Source organism: Dendrobates tinctorius, unplaced genomic scaffold, assembly GCF_039654945.1.
Source record: "Dendrobates tinctorius isolate UK_male_01 unplaced genomic scaffold, ASM3965494v1 ptg000016l, whole genome shotgun sequence".
NCBI lineage: Eukaryota > Metazoa > Chordata > Amphibia > Anura > Dendrobatidae > Dendrobates > Dendrobates tinctorius.
This window is the reverse complement of record NW_027361684.1, coordinates 16,878,390-16,894,596: the sequence shown is the minus strand read 5'-3', so window position 1 is coordinate 16,894,596 and position 16,207 is coordinate 16,878,390. Positions and strand designations below refer to the sequence as shown.

The 16,207-nt window shown below is 47.5% G+C and overlaps 1 protein-coding gene across 2 annotated transcripts in view; it reads right to left on the bottom strand.

The window, feature by feature from the left end:
• BLTP2 (bridge-like lipid transfer protein family member 2) overlaps window positions 1–16,207 on the bottom strand; it is a 121,862-nt gene that overhangs the window by 23,064 nt on the left and 82,591 nt on the right. The window contains exons 23-29 of one of the 2 annotated variants that reach the window (XM_073565523.1): window positions 13,840–14,021; window positions 12,288–12,582; window positions 12,023–12,180; window positions 10,697–10,903; window positions 10,466–10,565; window positions 10,207–10,401; window positions 9,414–9,535 (exon numbers count right to left, since the gene is read on the bottom strand). In XM_073565523.1, coding sequence (XP_073421624.1) covers window positions 9,414–9,535; window positions 10,207–10,401; window positions 10,466–10,565; window positions 10,697–10,903; window positions 12,023–12,180; window positions 12,288–12,582; window positions 13,840–14,021 — 1,259 coding nt within the window. The remainder of the gene's footprint in view (window positions 1–9,413; window positions 9,536–10,206; window positions 10,402–10,465; window positions 10,566–10,696; window positions 10,904–12,022; window positions 12,181–12,287; window positions 12,583–13,839; window positions 14,022–16,207) is intronic. The other variant, XM_073565524.1, reaches the window with a different exon arrangement.

Sequence of the window (16,207 nt, the reverse complement as noted above, 5' to 3'; positions counted from 1 at the left end):
GTGTTATGCTGCTGTCCACTAGGAGGCGACACTATGCATAATCTGAAAAAGATTAACTATGGCTCCTCCTCTGCAGTATACACCCCTGGACGGCGTCAGCCTTCTCCAGTTTTGTGCAAAAGCATTAGGAGGAACATAACAAACAACATAACCATGCCTGTAGGAAGGCCACTATGTACGAGCTCAAAGAACAATATGAGAACTCAACCATAACAACGGCCCGTAAGGGCAACAGGGTGGGAGCTGTGTCCCCCAATTAGAGGCTAAGAGAAAGAGATTTTAAGGTGAGTACACAAAAATCTCCTTTACTCTGTCGCCTCACTGGGGCACACAGAACCATGGGACGTCCCAAAGCAGTCCCTGGGTGGGAAGCAATGGACGAATATTGTGCTGACAGGTCCCTAAACTTGGGGCACCGCTGCCTGCAGAACCAGTCTACCCAGGCTCGCGTCCGCTGAGGACTGGGTATGAACTCTCTAGTGTTTCGTAAACGTGTGTAGGCTAGTCCAAGTGGCCGCCTTACACACCTGCTGTGCAGAAGCCTGGTGACGAATGGCCCAGGAAGCCCCAACCGCTTGCGTAGAACCGGCCAGAAGAGGAGAATTGTTAAGGCGGTAAGCCTCTTGCATGGTGGACTTGATCCACCTGGCAAGGGTAGCTTTGGAAGCCGGCAGACCCTTGCGAACGCCTTCCGGAAGGAAAAGGGAATCAGACTTCCGGAAGGGCGCAGTCCTAGACACGTATATACGCAATGCCCTGACGAGGTCAAGTGTATGCAGAGCCTTCTCCACTCTAAGAACTGGAACCGGGCAAAGGGATGGCAGTGAAATTTCCTCACTGAGGTGGAAGTTGGACACAACCTTTGGAAGGAAGGATGGGACTGTACGGAGAACCACCTTGTCCTGGTGAAAGGCTAGGAAGGGCCGTCTGCAGGAGAGTGCTGAAATTCAGACACCCTGCGTAGCGAGGTGATTGCCAACAGAAAAAAAAACACCTTCTGTGATAGAATGCGGAGTGGGACTTCCTTAAGGGGTTCGAAAGGTGGTGACAGCAATGCTGTCAGAACCAGGTTGAGGTCCCACGTTTCCAGTGGACGTTTGTAGGGGGGAACTAATCGGGCAACTCCTTGGAGAAAAGTCCTTGCATATTCTAATTTAAACATACAAATCCCTCTATCCAGGCATACTCGCTGTCCCTATTTTGATCATAAGGACCACATCCTTCATGAACCACTACATTGTTCAAGGGTATGCATGTCCTCTTATTTTATGCTTCAATATTTTTTCCACACATGTCTATTGACTTTGTATAATGATGCAATTATCTGTGCCCTCCGATCTCTCTCTCAGTACTTATATGTTAATACTTTCACATTTACCATAGTCTTGGCATTCCTCCTATGAGCATCACCAGATGTCAGACATGGATATACTGGACATATATATTATGTTGTAAATATAATGTAAATATGTAATATATGTAACAACAACACCTGATTGTATATATCTCCGTTTTTTTTCAGCGACTAATGTGATCAAGGTCTTGAATGACCGAAACGTCATTCTGTCGCAATCACTATAAGAGCACTTGTTTTCAATAAATTTCACTAATAAGCAAATACTCCTTAAGTGTATGTGTGCAGTGATTCTAATAGACATTTATGTGGGACTCATGAGCCTCCTTCACTAGCACCATACCCCCGTACCTATCGTGTGCTAGCCATTGAATCTCATTCCACCCAGTGGAGGATATGTGCCACTTCCCTCATCGCCTGGGTACTGCGGGTTCCGCCTTGATGATTCACATATGCCACCGCCGTGGCATTGTCTGACTGTATTCTGATATGAGCGGCTGACAGCAAGTGATGAAAGGCTCTCAGTGCCAGGAAAATGGCCCGCATATCCAGGACGTTGATGGGCATGGTCGCTTCCAGTGTTGACCACCTGCCTTGTGCCCTGTGATGTAGGTGCACCGCACCCCAACCTGTCAGGCTTGCGTCGGTGGTCAGAACCTTCCATTGACCTGAGAGAAAGGATTTTCCCCTTGCAAGCAAGGTTGGCTTGAGCCACCAGTGCAGGGACCTTCTGGTTTTCGATGTTAGCCGGAACTCCCTGTCGAGGGAGAAAGGATTCCTGTCCCAAGACTTGAGGATGGCTAGTTGAAGGGGTCTGAGGTGAAACTGGGCAAATAGTACCACCTCCATTGCTGCTGCCATCCTGTCGAGGACTCTCATGGCAAACTGGAGAGATTGGGGGGGATTGCGGAGGAGTATGCGAACTCCCAGACGGAGAGCCAGTGCCTTGTCCCTGGGAAGGAGCACCAGACCCCTGGAGGTGTCGAATAGCATCCCCAGGAATGTCAGAGACTGACTCGGGGTAGTCGATGACTTTTGCAAGTTGACTAACCAGCCCAGGCGACTCAGTGTTGATTGTGATTGAAACGCTGACCTCGCAGTCCTTGAAGGTGGGAGCCTTGATAAGAAGGTCGTCCAGGTATGGAACGACTACTATGCCTCTGGAGTGTAGAACGTCCATGGTGGGTGCCATGATTTTTGTAAACGTCCTGGGAGCCGTGGCGAGTCTGAACGGGAGAGCCATGAACTGGTAGTGATCCTGGTTGATAGCGAACCTGAAAAATCTCTGATGGGCGGGAGCAATCGGTATGTGCAGGTATGCATCCTGTATGTCTATGGAGGCAAGAAATTCTCCCTGCTCCATGGACGCAATGATGGACCGAAGGGACTCCATGCGGAAATGACGAACCCGTACATATTTGTTGAGATATGCTGTCTCCTTTTTTGGGGACTACAAATAGATTGGAGTAGAACCCTCGGAAGAGCCCGGTTGCGGGAACCGGTACTATGACTCCTGCTTGAAAGAGGGAGGAAACCGCGTAGCGGAAGGCACGAGCTTTGTCTGGCGACTTTGGGGGAACAGAGAGGAAGAACCGGTTCGGTGGGCTGAAAGTGAACTCTATCTTGTATCCGGAAGACACCATTTCCCTGACCCACCTGTCTTCTGTAATAGGCAGTCAGACTTGCTGAAAGAGTAAAAGTCGTCCGCCTACGGGTGGGGTGTCTTCCAGAGTTTGTGAGTCATGATGAGGAGAAAGTCTGAGGTTTTCCTCCTTTGGGCTTTGCCTGGCCTGCTTTCGGCTGCCAGGTCCTTTCCGGCCTCTGCGCCGCCCGTGGGTTGTCCCTGCGTGGAGAGCGGTTACGACTTTGTGCTGGACGCGAGACGACCAGCCTGAAGAATTCCGAAAGTATCGGAATCGTGTTTGGTTACGCCTTTTGAATGTGCGTTTAGGTATTAGTAGAGGGAGAGAGGTACTCTTCCCCCCCAGTGGCACTGGATATCATTGTGTCCAACTTTTCACCGAAAAGTCGCCCACTGAGGTACGGGAGGTGTGTGAGGGACTTTTTCGAGGCCGCGTCCACTTTCCATTCCCGTAGCCAAAGCATATGCTGGATTGTGATGGCGTTTGATGCTATTCCCGCTACACCTCTTGCGGAATCCAGAGCTACATGAAGCATGTAATCTGCTACCACTGCTATTTGAACCGCTTGGTCCGACAGCTCAGGATTGGAAGCTTGGAGGCCATCCTGCAAATTTTTGGCCCAGACTGAAGCGAACGCGGGAGCCAGGGAGGCCCCTGTCGCTTCGAAAATTGAACGAGCCATGCGTTCTACCTGCCGGTCTACTGAGTCTCTAAGGGTTGAGCTATCTGGCAGTGACAGGAGGGTCTGTGCTGCTAGCTTAGAGACTGGAGGGCCCACTTCGGGCGGATCTGTCCACTCCTTGGTGTCCTTCTGTGGGAAAGGGTACCTTGCCTCCAAATATTTGCGGTTGGTGAATTTCTTCTCGGGCTGCGAAAACTGCTTAGTAAGTATCGCCTGAAATTCCGGGTGATTAGAGAAGACCTTAGGCGGTTAAAGAACACCTTCAAAGCAAATCTTGTGTTCTGGGGCTTCCGGGGGGTAGATCAGAAATGTCCAGCACCCAATGGATGGAAGAGATAATGTCCTCAACTAGCGCTGCATTGCTAGGGGTACCGGGGACCAGAGACCTCTCCGTTTCGTTGTCTGAGTCAGAGTCACAGATGCCTTCCGAATCCTGCGTATCGCTGAGGCGTTCCCTGGTGGGCGAACTGGGGCGGAGGTCTCCTGTGGTCGGGAATCGCTGTGAAAATCTCTGTTGTCTGTCCCTAGTAGGGGACGGTCTAGGTGACCTGGAACTACGGTGTCTCTCCCTAGAGGGGGATGACCGTGTTCTATGGAATGACGCAGATCAACCCGACCTGTGGGCCCGCTTACGTCTGGGAGAGCCAGAAACGGCCTGTCCCTGAGCGGAGCTGTCCCTTTGCTGGGTAACGCTCATAGCAGAGACATGACCTTGCAGTGCCTGGAGTAATGTGGAGGTCAGGTTATATATGGACTGCGTCATAGACTGCGACATTTGAGTAGCCCATTCCGGTGTGGTAGCAGACGCTGAAGCATTGGTAGGAGCCTCTTGGGGTTCTGACCCAGTATTTTGGATACAATCCCGGCAGTGCGGGTACGTGCTGCCACTGGGGAGAGTGGTTTTACAGGCTGTGCAGAATGCATAAAAGCAGTCCTGCCTGGTTCTCTTGTACCTTGAGCCCGGCAAAGTGCACCGAGTGCAGAAGGGCTGGCTATGCAGAGGGCCCTACAGGGGTGGCTATACAGAGGAAACCTATAGGGGAGCCTTATAGGGAATATGAATTCACAGCCGAGTAAGAAAACCCAGCTGTGATCTTACCCCACCAGTGTGCCCCTAGGTCCAGCGCCATAGATTCACAGTCCTGTGCCCCCCGGAGACTGGCTGACGTGCTGCTGATGTCACAATGCCTTCTCCTGCAGCAATTCTGACCCAGAAATGGCCGCTGAGAGGACGAGGAGGAAGAGGAAGGGGGGTGGAGAGCTGAAAAGGGCACGCAGAGGTATGTAAAAACGCGCCCTGTCTCGATCCGCCCCTTCTATGACACTGTAAGGTGTCATATTTGTCATCCAGGGGGCGGGCTGGGGGGGCGGGGAGGAGGCGACGGCTTCAGCTAGGCCGAAGCCGCGGTCTAAATTTGAAGTCTGATGCCCAGAAGGGCTCCAGGCCGGCGCGGATGTCCGGGAGGGGGTCGGATCTGAACCAGACCCCCTCAGATCTAAAGGCAGGATAGCGGTGGGGCTAGTAACAGGAGCGGGGCCCTGTGAAGGGTCCCCCTGAAGCGCTATGGAGCTGGCGCTGCCGCAGAGACAGAGGCACAGGAGCCCTGTGTCTGTATGTGCTATGCCTGCGTGCACTCTCCCCCGGCCTCTACAGGAGCCCGCAGCTGGGCTGGAGGTCCCTGGTTTTGGAGCCGCAGAATGCTGCCTTGTACAGGCCCTACCTGAGGGGTCTCAACCTAATGCCCCCAGAGAAGGATTAGGGAGGGTGCTGCTGTCACCATCAGGGGGCTTCATCCTTGCCTCGACCTCAACCCAGAACCCAAGGGAATTGGGGAAGGAGGGGGGTCTCGACTTCGAACCAGTACCCGAGGGACTGGGGAAGGAGCGACATGGGGAATAGCCACCTCAACTTCAACCGGGCACCCTATAATAGGGGCCGAGGAAGGAGCCATGCCGGGGGTCTCGCAGGATACCCACTTTTCTTCATCTGTAGTCCGTCAGGAGAAAAACGGAAAAAAATAAAAAAGGGAAAAAAAATCTTTAGCTGTACCTCCTATGCGACACTAAGCAAAAACTGGAGAAGGCAGACGCCGTCCAGGGGTGTATACTGCAGAGGAGGAGCCATAGTTAATCTTTTTCAGATTATGCTTAGTGTCGCCTCCTAGTGGACAGCAGCATAACACCCATGGTTCTGTGTCCCCCCAATGAGGCGACAGAGTAAAGAGAATATATAAATATAAAGTCATATAGTCATATGTAAAAGTTTGGGCACCCCTATTAATGTTAACCTTTTTTCTTTATAACAATTTAGGTTTTTGCAACAGCTATTTCAGTTTCATATATCTAATAACTGATGGACTCAGTTATATTTCTGGATTCAAATGAGGTTTATTGTACTAACAGAAAATGTGCAATCTGCATTTAAACAAAATTTGACCGGTGCAAAAGTATGGGCACCCTTATCATTTTCTTGATTTGAACACTCCTAACTACTTTTTACTGACTTCCTGAAGCACTAAATTGGTTTAGTAACCTCATTGAGCTTTGAACTTCATAGCCAGGTGTATCAAATCATGAGAAAAGGTATTTAAGGTGGCCACTTTGCAAGTTCTCCTATTTGATTCTCCTATGAAGAGTGGCATCATGGGCTCCTCAAAACAACTCTCAAATTATCTGAAAACAAAGATTATTCAACATAGCTTTTCAGGGGAAGGATACAAAAAGTTGTCTCAGAGATTTAACCTGTCAGTTTCCACTGTGAGGAACATAGTAAGGAAATGGAAGTACACAGGTACAGTTCTTGTTATGCCCTGAAGTGGCAGGCCAAGAAAAATATCAGAAAGGCAGAGAAGAAGAATGGTGAGAACAGTCAAGGACAATCCACAGACCACCTCCAAAGACCTGCAGCATCATCTTGCTGCAGATGGTGTCACTGTGCATCGGTCAACAATACAGCGCACTTTGCACAAAGAGAAGCTGTATGGGAGAGTGATGCGAAATAAGCCATTTCTGCAAGCACGCCACAAACAGAGTCGCCTGAGGTATGCAAAAGCACATTTGGACAAGCCAGTTACATTTTGGAAGAAGGTCCTGTGGACTGATGAAACAAAGATTGAGTTGTTTGGTCATACAAAAAGGCGTTATGCATGGAGGCTAAAAAACACAGCATTCCAAGAAAAACACTTGCTACCCACAGTAAAATTTGGTGGAGGTTCCATCATGCTTTGGGGCTGTGTGGCCAATGCCAGCACCGGGAATCTTGTTAAAGTTGAGGGTCGCATGGATTCAACTCAATATCAGCAGATTCTTGACAATAATGTGCAAGAATCAGTGACGAAGTTGAAGTTACGCAGGAGATGGAAATTTCAGCAAGACAATGATCCAAAACACCGCTCCAAATCTACTCAGGCATTCATGCAGAGTAACAATTACAATGTTCTGGAATGGCCATCCCAGTCCCCAGACCTGAATATCATTGAACATCTGTGGTATGATTTGAAGCGGGCTGTCCATGCTCGGCGACCATCAAACTGAACTGAACTGGAATTGTTTTGTAAACAGGAATGGTCACAAATACCTTCATCCAGGATCCAGGAACTCATTAATAGCTACAGGAAGCGACTAGAGGCTGTTATTTTTGCAAAAGGAGGATCTACGAAATATTAATGTCACTTTTATGTTGAGGTGCCCATACTTTTGCACCGGTCAAATTTTGTTAAAATGCAGATTGCACATTTTCTGCTAGTACAATAAACCTCATTTGAATCCAGAAATATAACTGAGTCCATCAATTATTAGATATATGAAACTGAAATAGCTGTTGCAAAAACCAAAATTGTTATAAAGAAAAAAGGTTAACATTAATAGGGGTGCACAAACTTTTACATATGACTGTATATATACACACACACCTAGCTATAGATAACTGTAGACAAACAGATATAGCGATATGTAGAAACTCATTATATAATATTTATATACATTGCATACTTGCATTGCACATTTTATATATAAATATATATATATATATACATACATACACAGTGGGGCAAAAAAGTATTTAGTCAGTCAGCAATAGTGCAAGTTCCACCACTTAAAAAGATGAGAGGCGTCTGTAATTTACATCATAGGTAGACCTCAACTATGGGAGTCAAACTGAGAAAAAAAAATCCAGAAAATCACATTGTCTGTTTTTTTTTCATTTTATTTGCATATTATGGTGGAAAATAAGTATTTGGTCAGAAACAAGCAATCAAGATTTCTGGCTCTCACAGACCTGTAACTTCTTCTTTAAGAGTCTCCTCTTTCCTCCACTCATTACCTGTAGTAATGGCACCTGTTTAAACTTGTTATCAGTATAAAAAGACACCTGTGCACACCCTCAAACAGTCTGACTCAAAACTCCACTATGGTGAAGACCAAAGAGCTGTCAAAGGACACCAGAAACAAAATTGTAGCCCTGCACCAGGCTGGGAAGACTGAATCTGCAATAGCCAACCAGCTTGGAGTGAAGAAATCAACTGTGGGGGCAATAATTAGAAAATGGAAGACATACAAGACCACTGATAATCTCCCTCGATCTGGTGCTCCACGCAAAATCCCACCCTGTGGGGTCAGAATGATCACAAGAACGGTGAGCAAAAATCCCAGAACCACGCGGGGGGACCTAGTGAATGAACTGCAGAGAGCTGGGACCAATGTAACATGGCCTACCATAAGTAACACACTACGCCACCATGGACTCAGATCCTGCAGTGCCAGACGTGTCCCACTGCTTAAGCCTGTACATGTCCGGGCCCGTCTGAAGTTTGCTAGAGAGCATTTGGATGATCCAGAGGAGTTTTGGGAGAATGTCCTATGGTCTGATGAAACCAAGCTGGAACTGTTTGGTAGAAACACAACTTGTCGTGTTTGGAGGAAAAAGAATACTGAGTTGCATCCATCAAACACCATACCTACTGTAAAGCATGGTGGTGGAAACATCATGCTTTGGGGCTGTTTCTCTGCAAAGGGGCCAGGACGACTGATCCGGGTACATGAAAGAATGAATGGGGCCATGTATCGTGAGATTTTGAGTGCAAACCTCCTTCCATCAGCAAGGGCATTGATGATGAAACGTGGCTGGGTCTTTCAACATGACAATGATCCAAAGCACACCGCCAGGGCAACGAAGGAGTGGCTTCGTAAGAAGCATTTCAAGGTCCTGGAGTGGCCTAGCCAGTCTCCAGATCTCAACCCTATAGAAAACCTTTGGAGGGAGTTGAAAGTCTGTGTTGCCAAGCGAAAAGCCAAAAACATCACTGCTCTAGAGGAGATCTGCATGGAGGAATGGGCCAACATACCAACAGTGTGTGGCAACCTTGTGAAGACTTACAGAAAACGTTTGACCTCTGTCATTGCCAACAAAGGATATATCACAAAGTATTGAGATGAAATTTTGTTTCTGACCAAATACTTATTTTCCACCATAATATGCAAATAAAATGAAAAAAAACCAGACAATGTGATTTTCTGGATTTTTTTTTCTCAGTTTGTCTCCCATAGTTGAGGTCTACCTATGATGTAAATTACAGACGCCTCTCATCTTTTTAAGTGGTGGAACTTGCACTATTGCTGACTGACTAAATACTTTTTTGCCCCACTGTATATATATGCACACAGACATATATGTATGTACATATACGGATAATATAACATATGTGCATACATAATCCATGTCAAAATGATCACGCACCTTTCGTTTCGGCTCCACATGCAACAGCAAGTTGTTGACTATATCCAAAATCATGGCGTACTGTGCAGGGTTGGTGGAGATTTCCAGATGCTGGTGTTTTAAAGTAAAGGTATCGGCGGCAGCTGCAGAGAAGAGTATTTTATGCCAGTCATAATGTACCGTAAATGCCATAAAAGCAAATCTACACAGGGAAACCGTCATACAGTGCAGGAAAGTATTGCCATGTTTTCTTAATGGTGGTACTCTAACCAAAAACTACCAATGGTACCTTCAGCAATATAGTGGGGTGTTATATGCTTCAGCCCCAAAACCTGACCCTAAAGGCTACGTCTTCTTACAGGTCAGGAATACCGAGCGCTCCTTTAAAGAACAGGTTGGGAATTCAAAATAAGAAAATGGCAGCTTTCTTCCAGCCATAATGCTATACCTTTCCAATGGTTGTGTCTAATGTTGCAGTGAATAAGGCCTGTGGATACGTGAAGACCTGAGAAAGCAGACTTGTTTTTATAATTCTGTACAACCCCACTGAGGATGTACCAAGACTCAGGAGGCAAGTAACTATTTTTCAGATAATGGGATCCCGGTACATTCAGAACAGAACATATAATATAGTGCAGAACCACAGACCGGTCTTTTTTTCTCCACTTTTTTGCTACATCTTAAGTAATGTACAAGTGAACCATAAATTGGGCGCTTTGTAAACAGGTTTGTACTTGATCCGATGTGCGCAGGTGACCATTTCCCCTGAGCATGTAGTAGTATGCAGCGGTATTCTGAGTGAAGCAGTACATACCTTCTTGTCCTTTTAGCAAATCTTCCTTTTCTGGATGTAATGGCATTGGGGGAGGTTTAATTTGCAAAGCCAGCTCAGGGTCTATATCGTGACTGTAGCTGATGTAGTACATGTGGCAGTTACAGCGGGAGATTATTCGCTGCACTTGTTGGTTTTGTTGAGCCTCTGCTGGCTGACTCCAGTCTGGAAGGAAAACTATATAGTTTTCAATAGGAAACAGTCAATTCATTAGAATTCCCTGGACATGACTGAGTCTTACCTGTGGTGGTGCTGACCATGCCTCCGACCGCCTGGCCACTCTCCATGAGCTCCTGCACAGAGTCCAGGTTCCTGTGACGGTGCTCCTCGATGGTCTTAACCTGAGTTGGCAAAGAAGTAATTTATGGTCTCCACGAAAAAAAAAAAAAAAGCATGGAAGACAACAGACCTTAATAGACATAAAAGACACTTACTACTGTAAACCAATGATAAAGAACTGTAAAATACTGACCTCCAGCCAACATTGCCCATCCTCGCCATCACTTGGACTGCTCTCAGTAGTGGCAAAGTACTGCATACTGTCAAGTTGGCACGTCCATGAAGTCTTCTGCTTCAGGGTGTCTCCATACCAAGAAGGATGATGTTGACACTGCAAGAGCTGGGCTTTAGCTGCAGACACAATCACGCAACCTTCTGTTTCTGCTCCTCGAAGCACCATCTGTAGAAAAAGCCAAGGAGTACGTACATGGGACAACAGAGCCAATGAGGACAGGAAAAATATGCAGAACACTGAAATGTGGCCCATTACAAGTATTATCATATACCTGGAGTTCAACCTGAAGATACAAATTAGTTACATATTAAGTGGATCCAACAGACCATCCTCATAGGTTGCCTGAGTATTAGATTTGGGTGGAAAATGGAATTGGTCGAGATGGCTGAGCTGTCACTTAAAGCTTCTGGTCTCCAATATAAGACCTATACCAAGTTCTCCTCACCAACGACTGCCCAGTTTTCCTGGGGGGTAACCTTTGGGCCCCCTCAGGCACCACGGCCTGGATGTGACTAATACCGATTCTGACAATGAGATATTTTCTTTGCAGTATGGCAGACAACTATCATGTGAATGGCCAGATTTATCTTCTGTAGCTAAAGGGATGACATTTAAGAAATGTGAAGACCCAATGTGCTCAGGTTTGTGCCTTTACAATAAACCTTGCAAAATACCTGCTCGTTTCCTTGATACCTCTTAACTTTATTACTCTGACAACCTCTGTCTTACTGCATGGCTACAGTAATTTTATAGTATTTTCTTCAGTTTCCTAATTAAAGGGCTTGTCTAGGATTAAATATATCATGGCTGCTTTCTACCATAAAACAGTCTCCCATCTGTCCAAAAGTTGTGTGCAGCTCTAAACCATAAAAATAACAGATGCTCCCCTCCCGACCGGTGCATGACATTGTTATGCCACGTGAGCACTGCAGCCAATCAGCGGTCGCTCACACTTCCTTAGGACAAACTGAAGGATGTGTGAAAACTGCAGCCAGTTTATGGCAGCTGATTGGCTGCAGGGCTCACGTGAAAATCTCATGTGATCTGGAAATTGTGCGGGAGGCGAGTATCGGTTATTTTTAGGTTACACTGGGGAATACTCTATTAAGAAGTGGTTGTCTGAGTAATGGACACCTCCTAGAGCTGAGCTATAATACCAGATACAAGCTGTGGATGAATGGCCTTGCTATGGTAAGACTTAACCCCCATCCTCCAAACGCTCTTCATGCACAATTTTATCCACAAATGATCCGAAGATCCCATGATTCCGCCAGCAATCCCTACCTGGCAGTTCACCAGCTCTATGAGCCAGTTGTGGTTGTAGATATCTTGGTCTTGGCAGGCGGCTTTTCCGCACAATTGCTCGCTCACCCCAGACTCCTCTTCTGTGAACACCACAAACTTATCAGTCTCTTCAATCAGCTTCTGCAGCATGTCTGCTCCTAGAGAACCATGGGAACAAAAGCAAGTCAGCGGGTAACGCAAGTAAGAAGATGCCAGCAACCGTCCCGTTACATTAAAGAGGCAGCAACCAGGCAACGTTTCGCACCTCCTGATGGCGATCGCTCAGTTCGTCCAGTAACTACAGGTGGGGCCACTACTTTAGGTGGAGGAAAGCTGCGCACGGAGCCACGTTTTATCTTCTTAGCCTGCAGCTGAGTGTCAATTTTCAGTCCTTTTAAGGCCTCGGTGGAAAGATTGCGCTTCAATATGGCGGCTTTCTTGTAACCGTCATACAGTCCAAACGCGATGTCTCTGTTTAAAGTCGTCCATGATGCACGAAGATCGACCAGATGGAGACGATGAGTGTAGGTCGGGTTCTCCTCACCGGTGGCAGACAATTCCTGGCAGAGAGAAAAGCAAATCTTAGATAAACAGTCATGAAACAAAAATGCAATTGGACAACTTTTTAATTTTTAATCAACAACCTTTTATTTAATTATCAAATGAACATCCAACACTGGAAAGCCCAGAGCCCATATATCACAGATGGACAGACAAGATACAAAAAAACAAACCTGTCATTAGTTAAAATGTTGTTAAAAAAAGATACAAAGTTTTGGGAACAATTGAAGAAATTGAAACTTTTTTTTTTTTTTTTACCATTGTACTTGTAAGGCTAGTTTCACACTAGCGCATTTTACAGGCAGCGCACGGCGCCGCTAAGCCCCGCCCCGTCATTTCCTCCTACTATCGCACACGGCTGCATGCGATCTGCGCACCCTATCTTTAGCATAGGGTGCGCAGACCGTGCACTAGTAGGATTTTTGCGTGCGCTGCGCACTTTTGAAGGTGCGCCAAGCGCACCAAAATGCAACATGGTGCGTTCGGCGCACCTTCAAAAGAGCGCAGCGCACGCAAAAATCCTACTAGCGCAAGGTCTGCGCACCCTATGCTAAAGATAGGGTGCGCAGATCGCATGCAGCCGTGTGCGATAGTAGGAGGAAATGACCGGACGGGGCGGGGCTTAGCGGCGCAGTGCGCTGCCTGTAAAATGCGCTAGTCTGAAACCAGCCTTACAACAAAAAAAAGAATATATACAGAATATCCAAAAACAGCACTGTCCTCTTTCTAGTTCAACATTTCCCAACCTGTTCCCAAGTGAGAAGAAAAATCCACAATACAAAACCTCTTGGAATTATTTCAGGACTGGTTTAGTAAATGCTGATCCAGTTCATAATACAATCTCATGGCGGAGGATGTGGCAGGGACAGAGCGGGAATCACACTTGAGATTGTCAAGCTGAGGATTTCTGGGGGTCGGAAATCAAGGGTCTCGTAAAATGCAGAGATCGCTGGCCTCGGTAGGGTGTGACTGGAGACTTCGAAACATTGGGATTGAGATGGGGCAAGGTGTCGGGCTTGGAAACGCCAAGATCAGGGGGAGTGGGGCCTCAGGAATGTTGACATGGGGGGCAAAGGACCTGCATGTCTCACAGCTGTTCGAGAGCCACAACACATGCAGGGACTGCCTAACAAACAGACAATCCCTGCGAGATTGTCACTGAAGTCATTCTGTTAGCACCTGTCCGAGCACATTCGCTCATCACTACCGTACTATTCATAATGGATACACTTTTCCCATTTGTCTTCTGTACTTACCTGCCTTTCATAACTCAGTGAGGACAGGCTGAGCAGATGGGTTTTCTGCACCAGATTATCAATCTGGTGGTCGGCATTTTCATCACAAGCAGAGGCCATTAGATGCACAGTTACCAGGTTTAGTTTGCTGGTCATTTGTGGCACGCTCCATTCTGAGATTAGGCGACGCATTACTGTGCCAGCTGTTAGACAGGAGATAAGTAAAAGCCGGGTTAGAAACACACTACTGAATGCTACATTTTACTCTTTTACTAAAACGTGAGGAGATCTTGCAATTTCTGTTTTACTTTTTAAAATACTTAGCCCATTAAAATACCAAACCGTAACTTTTTTGTTTTTCCATTGATTATTTTAAGTTTGCATGCTAAATTAAAAAAAAGGAGATTTTTGTGTACTCACTGTAAAATCTCTTTCTCTTAGCCTTTAATTGGGGGACACAGAACCGTGGGTGTTATGCTGCTGTCCACTAGGAGGCGACACTATGCATAATCTGAAAAAGATTAACTATGGCTCCTCCTCTGCAGTATACACCCCTGGACGGCGTCAGCCTTCTCCAGTTTTGTGCAAAAGCATTAGGAGGAATATACCAGAAACATAACCATGCCTGTAAAAAAGGCTACTATAAACAGGCTCAAACAACAATATGAGAACCCAACCGTAACAACGGCCCGCAAGGGCAACAGGGTGGGAGCTGTGTCCCCCAATTAAAGGCTAAGAGAAAGAGATTTTACTGTGAGTACACAAAAATCTCCTTTACTCTGGCGCCTTATTGGGGGACACAGAACCGTGGGATGTCCCAAAGCAGTCCCTGGGTGGGAAGCAGTGGACGAATATTGTGCTGACAGTCCCCTAGACTTGGGGTACTGCCGCCTGCAGGACCCGTCTACCCAGGCTCGCATCCGCTGAGGACTGGGCATGCACTCTGTAGTGTTTTATAAATGTGTGCAGGCTAGTCCAAGTGGCTGCCTAACACACTTGATGTGCCGAGGCTTGATGCCGAATGGCCCAAGAGGCCCCTATCGCCCGCGTAGTGTGCCGTGATACCGGCCGGAAGGGGAGAATTGTTGAGGCGGTAAGCCTCTTGAATGGTGGACTTGATCCACCTAGCAAGGGTGGCTTTGGAAGCCGGTAGGCCCTTGCGAACGCCTTCTGGAAGAAGGAAAAGTGAATCAGACTTCCGGAAGGGAGCAGTCCTAGACACGTAAATACGCAATGCCCTGACAAGGTCAAGTGTATGCAGAGCCTTCTCTACCCTATGAACGGAGCCGGGCAAAGAGACGGTAGTGATATTTCCTCACTGAGGTGGAAGCTGGACATGACCTTCGGAAGGAAGGATGGTACTGTACGGAGAACCACATTGTCCTGATGAAAAACCAGGAAGGGTTGTCTGCAGGAAAGAGCTGAAAGCTCAGACACCCTGCGTAGCGAGGTGATTGCCACCAGGAAAACCACTTTCTGTGATAGAAAGCAGAGTGAGACCACCCTAAGGGGTTCAAAAGGAGGTGACTTTAGTGCTGTCAAGACCAGGTTGAGGTCCCACGTCTCCAACGGACGTTTGTAGGGGGGAACCAATCGGGAAACCCCTTGGAGAAAAGTCTTCACTTGCGGCTTGTTAGCAATACGCCTCTGAAAGAGCACTGAAAGCGCTGACACCTGGCTCTTCAGTGAGCCCAGGGATAGCCCGGCGTCAGGCCTGACTGAAGGAAACCGAGGACCTTTGGAAGAGAATAGGGAAGTGGGATCTGCCCACGAGATTCGCACCATGTGAAGAAAACCTTCCAGGTACGATAGTAAATCCTGGCTGAAGTTGGCTTTCGAGCTCTGATCATGGTTTTAACGACGTCTGGTGAAAAACCTGCTTGGGTCAAAACCCAGGTCTCAATGGCCACGCCGTCAAATTGAGAGCCCCTGAGTTCTGGTGGAAGAACGGGCCTTGTGACAGGAGGTCGGGACGTGTGGGGAGACGCCAGGGAGCGTCTGCTGTGAGTTGCACGACGTCGGCGTACCATGTACGCCTGGGCCAGTCTGGAGCAATCAGAATGGTGGGAACACCCTCTTGTTTGATCTTCCTCAGGACTCTGGAGATCAGGGGGAGGGGTGGAAAAATGTACAGAAGCTGGAACTGGGTCCAGTCCTGAACCAGGGCATCTGCTTCGAGCGACCGCGGATCGCGCGTCCTGGCCATGAAATTGGGAACCTTGGCATTGAGATGGGATGCCATCAGATCCACATCCGGGGTCCCCCAACGATGACAGATCTGACAGAAAACTTCGGGATGGAGAGACCACTCCCCCGAGTCCATTCCTTGTCGGCTGAGATAGTCGGCTTCCCAGTTGTCCACACCCGGAATGTGGACCGCGGAGAGTAC